The sequence below is a fragment of the Triplophysa rosa genome, unplaced genomic scaffold, assembly GCF_024868665.1.
Source record: "Triplophysa rosa unplaced genomic scaffold, Trosa_1v2 scaffold119_ERROPOS85440, whole genome shotgun sequence".
NCBI lineage: Eukaryota > Metazoa > Chordata > Actinopteri > Cypriniformes > Nemacheilidae > Triplophysa > Triplophysa rosa.
In genome coordinates, this window is record NW_026634100.1 from 18832 (window position 1) to 31816 (window position 12985).

At 43.2% G+C, this 12985-nt stretch overlaps 2 protein-coding genes across 5 annotated transcripts in view; one reads left to right on the top strand and one right to left on the bottom strand.

Moving 5' to 3' along the window:
* LOC130549424 (SLC35A4 upstream open reading frame protein-like) overlaps positions 1–1234 on the bottom strand; it is a 4430-nt gene extending 3196 nt beyond the window's left edge. Inside the window, exons 1-2 of the mRNA XM_057326643.1 lie at positions 1119–1234; positions 507–605 (exon numbers count right to left, since the gene is read on the bottom strand). Of these exons, the coding sequence (XP_057182626.1) occupies positions 507–605; positions 1119–1133 (114 nt within the window). The 5' untranslated portion in view covers positions 1134–1234. The remainder of the gene's footprint in view (positions 1–506; positions 606–1118) is intronic.
* A 705-nt stretch (positions 1235–1939) lies between these two features.
* Positions 1940–12927, top strand: hmgxb3 (HMG box domain containing 3). 4 transcript variants are annotated; one of them, XM_057326634.1, is made up of 21 exons: positions 1940–2055; positions 2588–2714; positions 2918–3136; positions 3227–3638; positions 3718–3816; positions 3934–4065; positions 4173–4423; positions 4505–4623; positions 4702–4770; positions 4845–4921; positions 4999–5100; positions 5176–5322; positions 5423–5706; positions 6893–7020; positions 7303–7428; positions 7499–7683; positions 7822–8038; positions 8118–8251; positions 8377–8496; positions 8571–8780; positions 10780–12927. In XM_057326634.1, exons 2-21 carry the CDS (start codon positions 2590–2592, stop codon positions 11275–11277), a joined length of 3654 nt encoding a protein of 1217 aa, XP_057182617.1. In that variant the 5' UTR covers positions 1940–2055; positions 2588–2589; the 3' UTR covers positions 11278–12927. The 4 variants fall into 4 exon arrangements, with proteins under 4 accessions (XP_057182617.1, XP_057182618.1, XP_057182619.1 ...); XM_057326635.1 differs by having other exon boundaries at positions 4520–4623; XM_057326636.1 differs by having other exon boundaries at positions 2918–3092; positions 3222–3638.
* The last annotated feature ends 58 nt before the right edge of the window (positions 12928–12985 follow it).

A 12985-nucleotide genomic window follows, 5' to 3' on the forward strand; every position in this document is an offset into this window, starting at 1 on the left:
CTCTCTCTGTCTGTCTGTCTGTCTTTCTCTGTTTGTCTGTCTTTCTCTGTCTGTCTGTCTCACTCTCTGTCTGTCTGTCTGTCTCTTTCTCTCTGTCTCTCCCTCTCTCTGTCTGTCTGTCTGGCTTTCTCTGTTTGTCTGTCTTTCTCTGTCTGTCTGTCTCACTGTCTTTCTCTGTCTGTCTGTCTGTCTGTCTGTCTCACTCTCTTTCTCTCTGTCTCTCTCTCTCTGTCTGTCTCACTGTCTTTCTCTCTGTGTCTCTCTCTCTCTGTCTGTCTGTCTTTCTCTCTGTCTCTGTCTGTCTGTCTGTCTGTCTGTCTCACTGTCTTTCTCTCTGAGAGAGAGAGAGAGAGAGAGAGAGAGAGAGAGATTGAGAGATTGAGAGAGAGTGAGAGAGTGACAGAGACAGTGAGAGAGGGAGAGAGAGAGAGTGAGTGAGAGAGAGAGAGGGGAGGGGTGCTGTAGCCAGACTGATTATAACTGCATGAAGATTAATGTTGTTGAACCTGTGGGATTCCGGCCTGAACTTCATTCTCCACCTTCTTCTGAATCTCCTCCAGCTGATCTCTGAGCTGTGCCAGATCCTTCAGCCGGGTCACCGGATCCTACAACAGAACCGACCCCATAAGAGACCACGGAGTGTTTCTACAGCATTTTTTTTACAATACTGCATTGTTGCAAAGAAGCTTTACAGTACACTTGTTTTAGAACAGACACAACAGACATAAAAAACAGTACAAAAATAAAGAAATTATATTAATCCAGGAACATGAAATAATGCTTGAAAATTTCGCAACTAAACCAAGTTGTACATTAACCTTAATACCCGTCTAAATAATTTAGGATTGTAAACCGACAAAATTATTATCAATGCACCCGTTTTAAGACGTTTCAGTCTTTTGATTTTATGTTTTATTTTATGTTGTCTATGAGACCTTTCAAATGTCATAGCTCAGGAATACGAACACACTAGTGACTTTGTAGAAATTAAACACATCTTTTTGCGGCTCAATAAATCACACCTAAAGTACGATTCTTTAATATTCATACCACGGGTGTGTTGTGCATGTGAGTCCATTCAATAGAAAAGAAAAAGAGATTCGTTTTTAAACACTCACCTTGTCCTCCGCCATGCTGCAGAACTGGTCGATTCAATCTGCGCTCGATGTATGACGATCGATTCAATCTGCGCTCGATGTATGACGATCGATTCAATCTGCGCTCGATGTATGACGATCGATTCAATCTGCGCTCGATGTATGACGATCGATTCAATCTGCGCTCGATGAACGAGCCACTGCTCATGCCCGACTATATGCGACGCGTTTGTTTAACTTCATTATTTTAAAAGTTTTATTATAACTGTGAAAAACACTAAATATACTTTTGATTGTAATTTTGTGGTGATAACAAATGCAAAAATCTTGGCGATTGTTCTGATCACACGTTTCCAATCATCTTTAAATAATTGTCCCTAAGAAAAGGGCGATGCAGGAGTAAAGTGCTTAAGTTACTTGTAACTTTCCTCAGGGCGGGACCTATGATTTAATCTGCATATCATGTAACAACAATCATTGAAGTGAATGTATAAACTAGACTCTTTTGTAATGTGCTAACCCAATGTGTGAAGATGTGAATGTGACTAAATGGGCCACCGAGCGCCCCCTGGGAAAAAAACCCTCGTCTATTATTAAACTTAATGAACGTTAACAACGGGTAACTAAAAACCAAGAACTTCCTAAAACAGTGAACTCGTCTATAACTGCTCCGCATAAAACCACCGTGTATGTTTTTAGAAAGCAAAGTTAAAAACAGCTGTGATATGACTCTTATTGGGCCTCCGTCGAATCATCTGATCCGCCATCTTATCGCGCGATGCTTCAGGAAACCCACGCTATAACTCACTTTCTCACAAACTCGTCTCGCACACACAAAGAGAGAGAGAAAGAGAGAAAGAGATAAAGAGATATGATCCGTGTCCGCGTCCCGCGACGCGACGGCTCCTGAGAAGTTCGGCTGGATCTGGACCGAGCTCGCGCAGCAGCTAGACTACGGGTAAGCGTTCAATAAGACACGCGCTCATTGGCCGCAACAGTCAGTATCAGAACTCAACAATAACTGACATCAGACACACACACACACACTTTATCAGTGCGTGTAGTGTGTTCATATGTTGTGTTAAAGCGGTGAAGTAATTCACGCGATGTGGTTTGAATATTTCGCATTAATGTTTCTTATTTTGTAACATCGTCGCTGTATGAGACACCACATCACGCACAAACATGTAGCAGCCTGTACTATAGTAAAACCACGATTCACATTGTGACGTTTTGTCTTCATGACATTTAAACGCACTTCCCCAAATGACCATTACTGTTATCCTAAATCATGGAAGTGTTTGTTGTACATTGCCTTATATTTATGCTGATAGCCCATAATAGTTGGGTGTGTGATGGGTGGTGTGAGGAAAGTGATTATAAGTTAGATGTAATTGTGATAAAATCTGCATGTTCTGTATTGATTGTAAATAGCGGATAAGTGTCATAAATACAATGCTAGAAACACTTGTATTGTGTGTTGTTCTCAGAAATGGAGGCTATCTATGGAGAGATGGAGGTGGAGAGCTGCTACACGCTGCTTGAACTTCCTACAGCCAAGAAGAAACGGAGGAGCAGAGATGGTGCAGGAAACTCAGACAAACCCAAGAAGCCCAGGTAGAGTGTCACACAACAAGCGTCTGACACAGAGCTGACGTACTCTCTGTGAATAACAGGCTCATGAAGTGTATCTGAAAAGTCATTTCTCCAATGAATACACATGTTTCTAGCTCTTGTGGAGTTGTAGAGAAGAGAAGATTTTATTGCAAGCTAAAGTGATTTCAGATGTGTGAGGAAAATACTGCTGGTTTCTGTCGCAGATCAGCGTATCTGCTCTATTACTTTGACGTGCGTCAGAACATGCAACAGGAGAACCCGGAGCTGCCGCAGTCTGAGATCAACAAATGCATCAGCGACAGCTGGAAGAGGCTGAACGTGGCCGATCGAGGTTATTATCTGGAGAGAGCACGTATGGAGCGAGATGGTGTGGACCCTGTGAGTGATCCTTCACTGTATGAATCTGAGTCTACTACATCGATGTATGAATGACCCTAATGTGAGGACCCTAAAAGTCTGATTCATTCATGTACGCTCGATTATAAACCTTTCCTGCACTTTTCCCAGAGCAGCCAATCAGCTGCGTCCTCTCCAGACGTCCCAGGATTCCGCAAGATCCTCCCGAGGGCCAATTATGTGCTGCTTCCCAAGAGTTCAGTGGGAGGAGAGAGCGGGCAGGTGGAGGTCTGTGTGGACGGTGAGGTAGAGCTGTCTGAGCAACGACTGACCATCGAGGCGCTCGGCGAGAACACCCGAACCGCACCCCTCCGTGGAGTCTTGTCCCACAATTCCTGTGCCATTCAAAGAGCGTCGGGTCTCGGCTGGGACGCTCTCAGACCCTCTGCTGCGGCTGTTCATCTGAAGGGGGAGGAGTCTAGAGTGGTGGGAGGGGCCTGCGGTGACGTTGGCATAGTGATAGACAATGGAATGGAGCCTCCCATCAAAACAGACGGCACTCATCTTGTTGCGCTAATTCCCCATCAGGTGAACGCAAATGAAATGAATGCAAATGAAATGAAGAAATCTAGCGGCTTTATTGTGTGTTTTATTTATGTTCTTGTAGGGTGTGGTGGAAAATAAAATGGTCAGTACTGCGGGTCCAGTAATGATGTTTCCACTCGTGAAGTCTGTGAAAGCACAACCCAAACCCGCCTTTAAACTGGTCAGTAAACTATTTGCACACAAGGACAGGAGTCCATATGCGTCTCTGTATTTTCAGTTCTTCATGACATGAATGAATGATTAAATCATGAAATATCCTGTGATATTGTCTCTGTAGCCCATCAGATACACGCGCAGAGGACGGGGCAACTGCAACACACCTGGCTGTGTGTTCTCATACGTCACCCGTCACAAACCACCTCAGTGTCCTGACTGCGGTCAGTATCTCGGGGGAAAGTGGGTGACACCTGTAAGTCCTGAAACCTCTTCATCCGCATCCTGACAGAGAATCAGACTTTCATCTAATGTTTCCAACACCTCATATCTCACAGATGAGTTCCCTTCTCTTAATTGCAGCCAAAAAAAACAACATCAACAAACCCGCGTGACGACTCCAAGCTTCTCACTGCACATTCAGCTCATGTGACAGAAGCAAAAGATGTAGAAGTGACTCGGCGCGCTGACGCCACCGACCGACCGGACTCTTCCATTGCTACCCAGAAATCCTCTGGAGATGAAGCTCAGGTCAGGAACTATTCAGGAGCTGGCAGGGCCGGCCGCAGGAGGAGAGAGAAGACAAATGCAACATTACATGACACTGCTGTCCTGTAAGTGTTTACACTGAATGATTCCAGATGAACATGTTCTCTCAGGGTTGTTCTGGTGAATACCGTGCAGATGTTCTCCAGCTCGTGTGATTTCAGATCATTGAGTGACGGCCCCATTCAGGTCCCTCCGAAGGAAAAAGGCAGCAGTGGTGCACAGAAACGCCGTATGAGAGCCATTCTTCCAGCGCCTGCCCAGTCCAGTGAGTTAAACTCAAGAAACACAAACACCGTGTTCACATCATGTGTCATGTGTGTGATGTTGAGGTGTTTCTTCACAGATACAGCCGTTCAGTCTGCACTTGTGCAGTGGATCGCTGTCGGTCCTGATGAAGTGAAAACAGATGCCGGTGAGCTCAGATGATGTGTGATTCTTCTCTGTCTGTTTTACATGTTGAATAATAAGTTGTGTTGTTCTTCTCAGTGAAAGCAACCAGTGAGCACATCGTGGGTCTGAAGCCCAGTACTCTCAAACAGTTGGGACACATCATCCCAGAAGCGGTGAGATGACCAGCGTCTCATCTTCAGTCTCATCTGTGTCATGAGAATGTGAGAGTAAAATGTCTGTGTGCTTTCAGAAACCCACCACCACGGTCAGCAGGAACCAGTACATCATTACAGACAACGGTTTGAAGATTCTCTCCATGCTGCCCATCAAGAAAACACCTGGATCCTCTCTTGTGAGTCATGACTGACTGAATGAAATGTTTCTGTGGTCTCGCAGTTCATGTGATGTGTGTGTATGTGTTGTTCAGGATCTGGGTTTGTCTACGGCGAGAGGAAGGGGTCATTGTAAGAACCCTGCGTGTGATTATGTCTATAAAAACAGACATAAACCTCAACACTGTCCAACCTGTGGATGGGAACTCGGCAACAAATTTGCCAAGAAAACCAGACCTGCGGTTAGTCCAGTCAAGCGTCCACCCGCCCAGCTCTTTACACATTCACAACTTCTGTTTTACGTATTTGCTCCGCGTGTGTGTGTGTGTTTGTGGCCTCCAGGCGTCAGACGAGGTTGAAGTGGGTTCTGAGGTTCTGATTGATCCGTCTCAGTCTCTAAGCGCCGCTCAGAAGGAACTTCAGCGTCAGTCGACAGTGAGTGTGCTCAGATGCTGTCTGCAGTTCCCAGAGAGTGAGACAGAAGTGCAGGACGTCTTCAACCTGATACAACAACTCAATGCCTCACGAGAAAGTGAAGAGAGAGAGAACGGTTGGCCGACCTTCTATGAACCTGCGGCCACACGCTGCGGTCTGTGTCATTACCCGCTGCTTAAAGGAGAGCACAGGTGAGACACACAACCTTCTTCAGAGCTGATGTGAACCAGTTAGGGTGATTTCATTCATCTTCATGCAGGTTTATATCTACCCAAAAGGCTGGATGGGATCTATTCGTTACAAACTCTTTCTCGTGTGCTCCTCATCGCCTCTTATCTGTTGGCATTCTCTGTATCAATCAAGGAAATGTCAAATGTTAGTATATATCACAAAGGCTCTTCTGCGCAAGCTCCTAAATTATGTTTCTAGTCTTGTAATTGTATATCCACCCGATAATCTACTGACAATTTCCAAGAGCACATATAGTTCTTTATTAGATGTGTGTGTATGTGGATTATTGTCAGTGTTGGGTAAATTACTCTCAAAACGTAATTCACTACTAATTACATATTCAATAGGGTAATTAGATTACTGTACAAATTACTCTCTCCAAAAAGTATTTAGTTACTTATTACTAATTACTTTCTATGTCCTACATCAACCTTGATTAGTTAAGTGATTCAAGGATAGGCATGAAAGGGCTCTTTTAATTCATTCAAATAAATAATATTAAACTACATAAAGTAGTATTATTAACTGACCAAAGTAATACAAATGTGAGAATTATACATTAAAGCACAGATTTTAAAGTTAGACTCTGAATTTTGATGTCAATTCCACTATTACACACACATATATTACACAAAGTATTTAGTTTAATTACATCAAAAGTAACTGTAATTAAATTACAGAAAAAATAAGAGTAATCCCTTACTTTACTTTTTCAAGGGAAAAGTAATTAAATTACAGTAACTAATTACTTAGTAACTAGTTACAGCCAACACTGATTATTGTTTATTTGTTTTATGTTTGGGTTGTATGGATGTGACACTTATGCGTGATCATAAACTTGAACAATTGAGCCAGAAGGTTGTAGGTTTCACTCTGAAGGTATTAATATTCTGTCATCATTTGCCTCATATGATTGTCAGTGAAACACAGATGATGTTTGAAGAGTCTTTACAATGACTGCCGTCTACACTGAGCAAGCAGATTACAATCCAACAGTGTTTCTCCAGTACATCATAACCTTAAAACTTCGTTTCTCTTTTCTGCTGTTATTTAAATATCTGAATGTTGAAATCTTTTTTCTGGGTGACAGACACGTGTGTCATGTTGTGGATTAACACATGACAGTACATGTGTTGTGTTGTGTAGTTCAGCTGCAGGTTTGGAGGAATGTTGGTTATTGACTGACCGTGCCATTCAGCTGGTCACTCTACAGGTGAAAATCTGCTCAAATCTGCAGTGTCTGGCGCTTCATAGTTTTACAGACCTGCATCCAGGTAAATGCGCGCACGCACGCACGCACGCACGTTTATAAGGGCAGAAACACAGGCATGTGTGTTACTGCATTACTGTTGTATGATCAAACCTGAAGGTGGCGATAGTGTCTACAGATCTCACATTAATTCTCTATCATGACAGTAGATGAAACTCTTCTGCTATATTCAACTAATGAACCTAACTGATGTATTAGGACATAACTGTGTGTGTGTGCGTGTGTGTGCGCGCGTGTGTGTGTGTGCGCGTGTGTGTGTGTGTGTGTGTGTGTGTGTGTGTGTCAGGTTTGTTTAATGTAGGCAATCAATTGCTGGTGACCCTGGATTTGTTCTTTAAAATGAGACATCAGATCAGACGAGGAGATGATCCTGCAGACGCTGCTCTCAGTATCATCAGGAACTCACAAACAGGTGCTTGTCACAGACTGGATGGCTGTGGAGTTTACTGGAGTCAAACTCTCTCTCTCTCTCTCTCATCCAGAGGGTGCGTTGGGCTCTGAGCACATGTCTCATGTTCAGGAACTCTTCTGCAGTGGTTACTGGGCCTTCGAGTGTCTGACGGTTCGAGACTATAACGACATGATCTGTGGTGTGTGTGGCATCGCTCCTAAACTGGAGGTCGCACAACGCAACACCAACAACGTTCTACTGCTCAAGAACGTGGAGGTACAGAGATTAGTTATTATTTCTGGAGACACATGATATGTGAGGATATTTTCTGCAGCTCTTCGGGGTCAAAACAGTTTCTCCCACATTCAGATTTATAACGACACATTTTCTCACGAGATGTCCCTGTCTCTATAGTTCACGTGGCCTGATGTCCAGGTGACGGATGAGGTGCAGGTCGATGAGTTTTGGTTGACGATGGAGAATGAGGCATTAGAACAAGCAGCGTTTCCCTGCAGCATCCCCATCACGCGCTTTGACGCGTCCATCATCGCTCCCTTTATTCCTCCTCTCATGAGGAGCATGACCGTCATCAACACAGAGAAGGACAAGATCTGTTCAGACTCATTCGCAGGTACGCACGTCACTGATCTGAAGTGTGTTGAGCAGAGACGTGCGGCAGGCGACACATCACACACGTGTCTGTGTTTCAGGGGATCCGGCGGTTCTGGTGCGTCTGATCCATGACGGACTGTTGAGATCAGATCAGATGGAGCAGCACAGCGAGCAGGAGCTCAGGGACCTGCTGGAGAAATGTGGATGTCCAGCTGCAGTGGACGGTTCAAAGGTCCTCACATACACAAACATGATTTGGTTGATTGAGGGTTAAATTGTAAAACTCTTTGAAGGTCTGGTGTTCTTTAATAAAGTTCATGCAGTTCTGAAACGCTGGGTTCTGGTGTCTCCTGACAGGAGCAGCTGCTGGCATCTGTTTCTCTGTTGCACTCGCAAATACAAAACGGCCTTTGGACGGGACCTGAACCGGAAGCTCACATGACGGCGGGCAGGATCAGTCAAGTGTGTCCTCATCAGGTACATGAGACTCTGATCGTTCTTGACTGTGAGCGATGACGTTCAGTCCGATGAATTGATGTTTCTCCGGCCAGGTGGTGTGCAGCTCGAAGTACGTGGTTCGTCGAGCAAGCGCACGAGATCATGTGGACCTGCTGGTCTCCACGCGCTTCTGGCCGCCGGTGTATGTGACAGATTGTGCTCAGAAGGTGGCGCTATGTGCTGACGTCGTCTACCCTGAACTGACCTCTCATATGTGGGGGAGGAACCAGGGATGTTTTTCTGACCCTTCATCAGCTCCACAGGTGATAGAGTTTGGTTGGGCTGTATGACATGTGCTTAAAGTTGAATTGCGGGCGACAGAATTGATCAGTTAGATAGGATGCCTTTTAAATTTGAATAGAATTCAAATACTTAAGGTCTTTTTATAGTGACTTAAACATTGGCAGTGAGGGTTGACTTTATGTACTAGGGGTGGGAATCGTTCAGTACCTCCCAATTCGATTCAAATGGATTTTTATGCTCACGATTCAATTCAAAACTCAATTCTCTCCATATTGGTTAGCATATGTGAGATGTCATTGCATCACATTTGCTGCTTTTGTGTCTTTAAACTGTCAATCATATAAACGGAGTGCCAAATAAAGCCGTTCTCATTGAAATATGTTCTGTTTCTGTTGTCAGACATGAAACAAGTGTAAAACCGTGATTCATTAATCCTAACCATTAATACTCGTTTCCACTGAACTGCTAAAATCCTGATTTATAAACATCATTTAAACACCTGTGTTAAAGGGGTCATATGACACGGCTAGAAGGAATATTATGGTTTGTTTTAGATGTAATGCAATGTGTAAAGACGATGTAAGGTTAAAAAACGCTGTATTTTCCACACACCGTGCATGTTTGTATCTCCTCTTTGCTACGCCTCTCTGAAACGTGCGGATGTTTAACAAAGCTCATGGCTCTGAAAAGCGAGGTGTGCTATGATTGGCCAGTTCACCAGTGCGTAGTGATTGGTCGAATACTGCAAGCGTGTGACGGAAATGTAAGGCCTCTTACCATTTTCAGAACATGAGGTTCCCAAGCAATTGTACTGACAGGTGATAAAATGTCATCGGTATTTGGTATTCAATTCGAGCCCGAATCTGATCTGGAAAAGGAAGATGATCAAGCCAATACATCAACTTTGCCAGCGCGACTTGAGCAGGATGTAAAGCAGGAGTCTTCAACTAAAATTGCTTGAGGTCCAGTGAACGAACCCTCCTTACCAGCCGAGGTCCGGACAATTAAATACCTAAAAACATGAATAGACTGCATAACAATGTCTGACTGACAACAATATAATGAAGGAAAATGTGCAAAATGCCCTAATCTCTAAACCTGCACTGAATATACATTCATTTCAACATGAACAACTTTAAAAGAAAACCAAAGTGTTGTTCAACTGAGATGAACAAATAGCAGCATCAAGTTGTGACTGATCATCCTCTGATAACATTTCAGCTCTTCTGGTGGCTGGTGCAGCTGAAAGGGGGTTTGTTTAATATTTTCTTTTAGTTCATGTCTTTATTTTCCTTCTAAAAGTGTTTCACACGCAGCCTCCATGCACTCTTTTACTATTTTCCCATCAGTAAAGGGCTTGTTATGTTTTCCTAAGATCCACTGTATTCTTAATGAACATTCATATGCTGGTTGTTGGGCGTTAAGTGAGTGAGGGAGGACCCGTGTAGATCGCTACTACAGGGCTTTGAGCTCATATATTTCCGTGTCCTTACCTCGGACTGCTGCGGTTAAGTTTCTTCAAAGTGTCTACATCTAATTTCATAATGCCGTTTAAGGTTTCCAATTTGGACAACCGCAACAGACTCCGAGCAAATGAGACAAACCGGCCTCGTGCATGTCGATGCAGAAAGAATAAATGCAACTCTCTCGACCCATTCATCTCGGAAAACATGGTTTTCAGTTCTATTTTGCACTCATTCATTCAGGAGTCAGCTACAGTATGATGCAGTGAATTAATTTTTCTTGTAGTTTAATATAACTGGACTGGATGCATTAGTTTTTTTCTTCTCCTGTGTAACTGTGTGTGTGTGACGTGCGAGCTCTCCAAACTGTCCGGGGCTGAAAATTGTGAGTCGATACAAATAGGGTTAGGAGATTGATTCATGTATGAATGTTTTTCCCTAACCCCTTGTATGCACATTGTGGAAAAGTCAGTATGGTTGACCACGCCCACATTTTGACATCATAACTGATGATTTGTGCTATCCTGGTTTTGGTAATATTTCTGTATTCTTTCAGTTTGTGTCCTGCTCAGAACTGCAGGATCAGCTCTACAGTCTGGATCTGTCCATTATCGAATCAAACCCACAGCTTCACCCCCTCACCAAATCCGCCTCTCGCTGGATCGTTCGGCCCGACTCCTCACCCGGCGCTCACCAGGGCATGACACTGTGCAAAGAACTGGAAGCGTATGTTGACGTGGTGGGCGAGATGTGCCACGAATCTGAAAACAAAGCCTCTGAATACGACAGCTCGTTCGCGGTGGCGTCCGTCCGGCATAAAGCCTGCGTGTTTGAAAATGCAGCGTATTACTACCTTTACAACAGGCTGGTGGACTTTCTAAGCAGCAGAGACATCGTGAATCAGCAGATCGCAGAGGTCCTGAGCACCTGTCAGCCTGGCGAGGTGGTGATGATCAGAGACGCCCTCTACCGACTGGGAGTGGCTCAACTCAACTCAGAAGAACAGGACGGTGAAGACGGCGGGATAGTAGGAGAGGAGATAATGCTTCTCTGACTCAGGGATTGAATTTCCAACTTTATTAAAGGAACATTTCACCAAAAACAGAAAGATGAACTCACTCTCATGAGTCCAGAGCTTCTGTTCTTTGACATCTTCAGAGAAACCCAGAAGAAGATCTGTGGCAGAAAGATTTTGTTTTCTGCCACAGCTATGAGTCGTCTGTATCTTTTGAAGTCATACCATAATGTACAGTGTAAATGAACATCACCTCTCATTCTGATGTTCTGCCACACGTCTCATTCTGTGTTTCCTGAAGGAATGATGATTGATAATTATTCAACAAGGTGAATACAGTTTCTGGAGGTCCTCTAACTCTTGGATCTTCATCTCAAGGCTCCTTTATGATATCATGTAAATAAGAATTGTATTGCCTTTAACAAAGTGAAACCACTACTGGTGAGAAATCGACAGTATTTATTTGAATATTTACACAGTTCTGTTGAGAGATCCAGCTTATCATGCATTAAAAACCTGATGTGTGCAGAAATCTTTAGTGTGTGTGTGTGTGAGATACTTTATGACTCACAGGTCATACATGTCATATCTTTATTTTAGTACTCAACTTTCCTCATGAAAATTATATTGGTCGCTGACACGGTTGACAGAAATAACCCTTAAGCCTGGCTCAGACTACAGGAGTTTTAAAATCCTGACAGATTTCAAATTCTGGCTGCAGCACACACATAAGGAGAATCTTAACAGATTCTCTTATTTAAAATCTTAAACCTGGCTCAGACTACAGGAGTTTTAAAATCAGGAAAGATTAAAAATTCTGGTTGCAGCACACACATAAGGAGAATCTTGACAGATTCTCTTATTTAAAATCTTAAACAAGCTCACACTCATCAGTGTACAACTAAATTACACATATTTTACATATCCATAGGATATGCAGTTTTGTAAAAGGAGCTAGTAACCGTTTTAATGGGTTTACTATTTTTAGATGTTGACATCACATCTACATTTGGATCTCTTTTTCAAGCACTACAAAAATAGGTTTGCCCTTTGTAAACTTGCATTTATGAATGTGAAATGTCCAGATAAGAAAACGTTGGGGGGTAAAGTTGTGTTTATAAATAAGCCTAAAGGTAGCAAGTGCAAAAATAAAAATTTAGAAAGTTTGATTGGAAGTTTTTTTATTTCATAATTGCACATCAAAAGACATCCTAAAACACCCAAACTACATGATAATATTAAGATTATCATACCAGAGGACGTCTCTTACGTCATCTCACCGGGAAACAGAAGTAAACAAAGGGACATCGCAAAGTTAATTTCACGTGATCTCACCTGGCAACGGTTGTGTAACGTCTTTGTCGCTCTCTGAATGATTCTCTGTCTGTCTGTCCAAAGCCGCGGGAACGTATTTTGAGCAGGGGGTGCTATAATGCTTTTTGCTAGGGCTGAAGTTATGACTGTGCTTTGGGCGAGCCGCTTAAGTTTAATGTTAATAAATAACGGAAGAAGAAAAATAGTTGCTGCCGAGATAAAGATGAATGCCAATGTGATTATAAGATACAGCATAAAAACAAACACATAAACGCATGTTATCTGTATGCCTATAGCCAAATAACAATCTGTTGAACGAAACTACAAGCTGCGCGTTAGCAGTTAACTTAACCGGTACATTTAAAACCGACGCGACTTCTCCCCAGCTCTTTTCCTTATCTGTGCGGTTGTGGTGTGTTTTGGAGGATACATT

Coding starts and splice junctions, on each gene's coding strand:
- hmgxb3 (XM_057326634.1), top strand. CDS start 2,590: ATGGAGGCTATCTATGGAGAGATGGAGGTGGAGAGCTGCTACACGCTG. Junction 4,771..4,844: donor TGAAGTGAAAACAGATGCCG/GTGAGCTCAGAT, acceptor TGTTCTTCTCAG/TGAAAGCAACCAGTGAGCAC. Junction 8,039..8,117: donor CTGTTCAGACTCATTCGCAG/GTACGCACGTCA, acceptor TCTGTGTTTCAG/GGGATCCGGCGGTTCTGGTG.